The sequence below is a fragment of the Arachis ipaensis genome, chromosome B08 (genome assembly GCF_000816755.2).
Source record: "Arachis ipaensis cultivar K30076 chromosome B08, Araip1.1, whole genome shotgun sequence".
In the NCBI taxonomy this organism is placed as follows: domain Eukaryota; kingdom Viridiplantae; phylum Streptophyta; class Magnoliopsida; order Fabales; family Fabaceae; genus Arachis; species Arachis ipaensis.
Window position 1 is genome coordinate 13,381,682 of NC_029792.2, and position 2,081 is coordinate 13,383,762.

Sequence of the window (2,081 nt, forward strand, 5' to 3'; positions counted from 1 at the left end):
AAAATTTATTTTTTTAATATGCATGTTATAATTGAAAACTATGAAGGAATCAATTTAAAAAACATTAGTTTTTGAAGATTTCGTAATAATGAAAATTTATTAAGAATCGAAATATTCAATCATGCCGATTTAAGTATTTATTATGAAAAATAAAAATATTGTAACATGTTTCTTGATATTTTTCAGAAAGGAAACGCAGTCCAGGCCATAGTTTTGGATGAAGATGTCTCAAGGTTTTTCAAGATTGAGAGAGTGTCGCAAATGAGGCATCTTAGACTGCTGATATTACATCAGGAGAGCCCCTCAGGAAACCACATTTTTTATTTCAACGAGTTATCCTATCTTTCCTGGGATGGTTACGCTTACGCTTCTCTGTCACTATCCATATGGTTTAATCTTGTTGAATTGAATTTACTAAACAGCAGCATCGAACGACTATGGGATGAAGAAGAGGTAATGTACTGTATTCTTATTCAATTATTCTTTCTGCATTTCCAAACTTTAAAATGGAAACCATACCACCATGGTGTTGGCCCGATCCGAGGGGGCACGAGTGTGTTATGCATACATCTGAGTTCTAGCTGGAATTCACAACTCAGTCTGATATGCTTGTAGTGAATTCTTTCTTCACAGGAAATTCCAAATCTAAAAAGAATGGATCTGAGCAACTCAAGAAATCTTACAACCACTCCAAACTTTGTACGCTGCCAAGGACTTGTGCGGCTGGATCTTAGTGGATGCACAAACCTAACTGAAGTCCACGACTCAATTCAACTTCTCAGCAAACTTGATTACTTGAGTTTGCGAAATTGTAGCAGTCTACCCATTCCTGATTTTGGCTCTAATTGTCAGTTAGTTTCTCTAAGAACTCTGCTGCTCTCTGGCTGCAACTTCAGGCACAGGAGGCCAGATCTGACAAGGCTTTCAAAACTTAGCTACATTGATTTTTAACCGTGTATAAAAGTTTGTCCGAAGCATGAGCCTTAAGTGAGATCTCTTATCTCTTGGTTGAAAATCATACTTTACCTTCTAAAGTGAATTTTAAAATTTAGAGAATCCAAATCCGTTAGTATGTTTATGTACTATATTTCAAATCTCTACTCATGTATTTACATTGTTTATTTTTTATTTGGTTTAGTTGTTTCTTTTTGTAATTTATTTTTACATCGATTATCATATAAAAAGTAATTTAATATTTATAATAAAATTGTTTTTTATTTTATTTGGTTGTCTTTCTCTTTTAATAACATATAATTTAAAATTTAATTTTTTTAAATTTCATATTTTTAACCTTGACAATATAATCAAAATGTCCTTTTTTGTATATGTTATTTAAAACTCAACTTTCATAGAATTAGCTCTTGCTGATATTCATAATTAAAAAAGTTCATTCAATTAGTGTAGTTATTATGAAATAACTAAAACTAATTTTAAAAGAAGAAACACAAATGAATAGACAATATTCTTTCGAGTCGATATCTAAGAAAGAACACTAATCTTATTTAAATTTGAAAATTGATCATTATAATGGACATCTAATATGAAGTTTTCAAATTGACTATCAAGTGTCGAAAGTTGAATAAAAATTTATTGTGGGGTCAAATTTAATAATTTAATGAGGATAAATAAATATTATTATTATATACTACTCAATAAAATTCCAAATTGTAGTGGGGGCGCTTACCTTCACAACCATAGAAGTAGATCCGTGACACTAAATATAGTCACAAAAAAAATATATCACTAAATATACGATATTTATTGATTTAATATTATTTAATTATACAAAATTTTAATTTTTGATCCCTTATTTATCAAAGACAAAGAGACATAGACAGAGGCTGATGTTTAAAAAAACTTTAAATAAAGACATTAATCTCGTCCATTAAATAGATTGTCATGTATTAAATTTTTGATATGTGACATAAATTAAAAGTGTTATCATTATTAAACACTATTGCTATATTATTAAAATTGTTACTTTGACTCTAATACCAATTTTCAAATTTGTTTAAAATTTAAATTTTCAACAAAATTTTATTAAAATATTATTTTACTTTTTATAAATTTTATGATATTAT

At 28.3% G+C, this 2,081-nt stretch overlaps 1 protein-coding gene across 1 annotated transcript in view; it reads left to right on the plus strand.

Annotated features, from left to right (window-relative positions):
* Nucleotides 1-1,137, plus strand: part of LOC107613662 (disease resistance-like protein CSA1) — a 3,314-nt gene extending 2,177 nt beyond the window's left edge. The window contains exons 4-5 of the mRNA XM_016315761.2: nucleotides 187-453; nucleotides 634-1,137. Of these exons, the coding sequence (XP_016171247.1) occupies nucleotides 187-453; nucleotides 634-951 (585 nt within the window). The 3' untranslated portion in view covers nucleotides 952-1,137. The remainder of the gene's footprint in view (nucleotides 1-186; nucleotides 454-633) is intronic.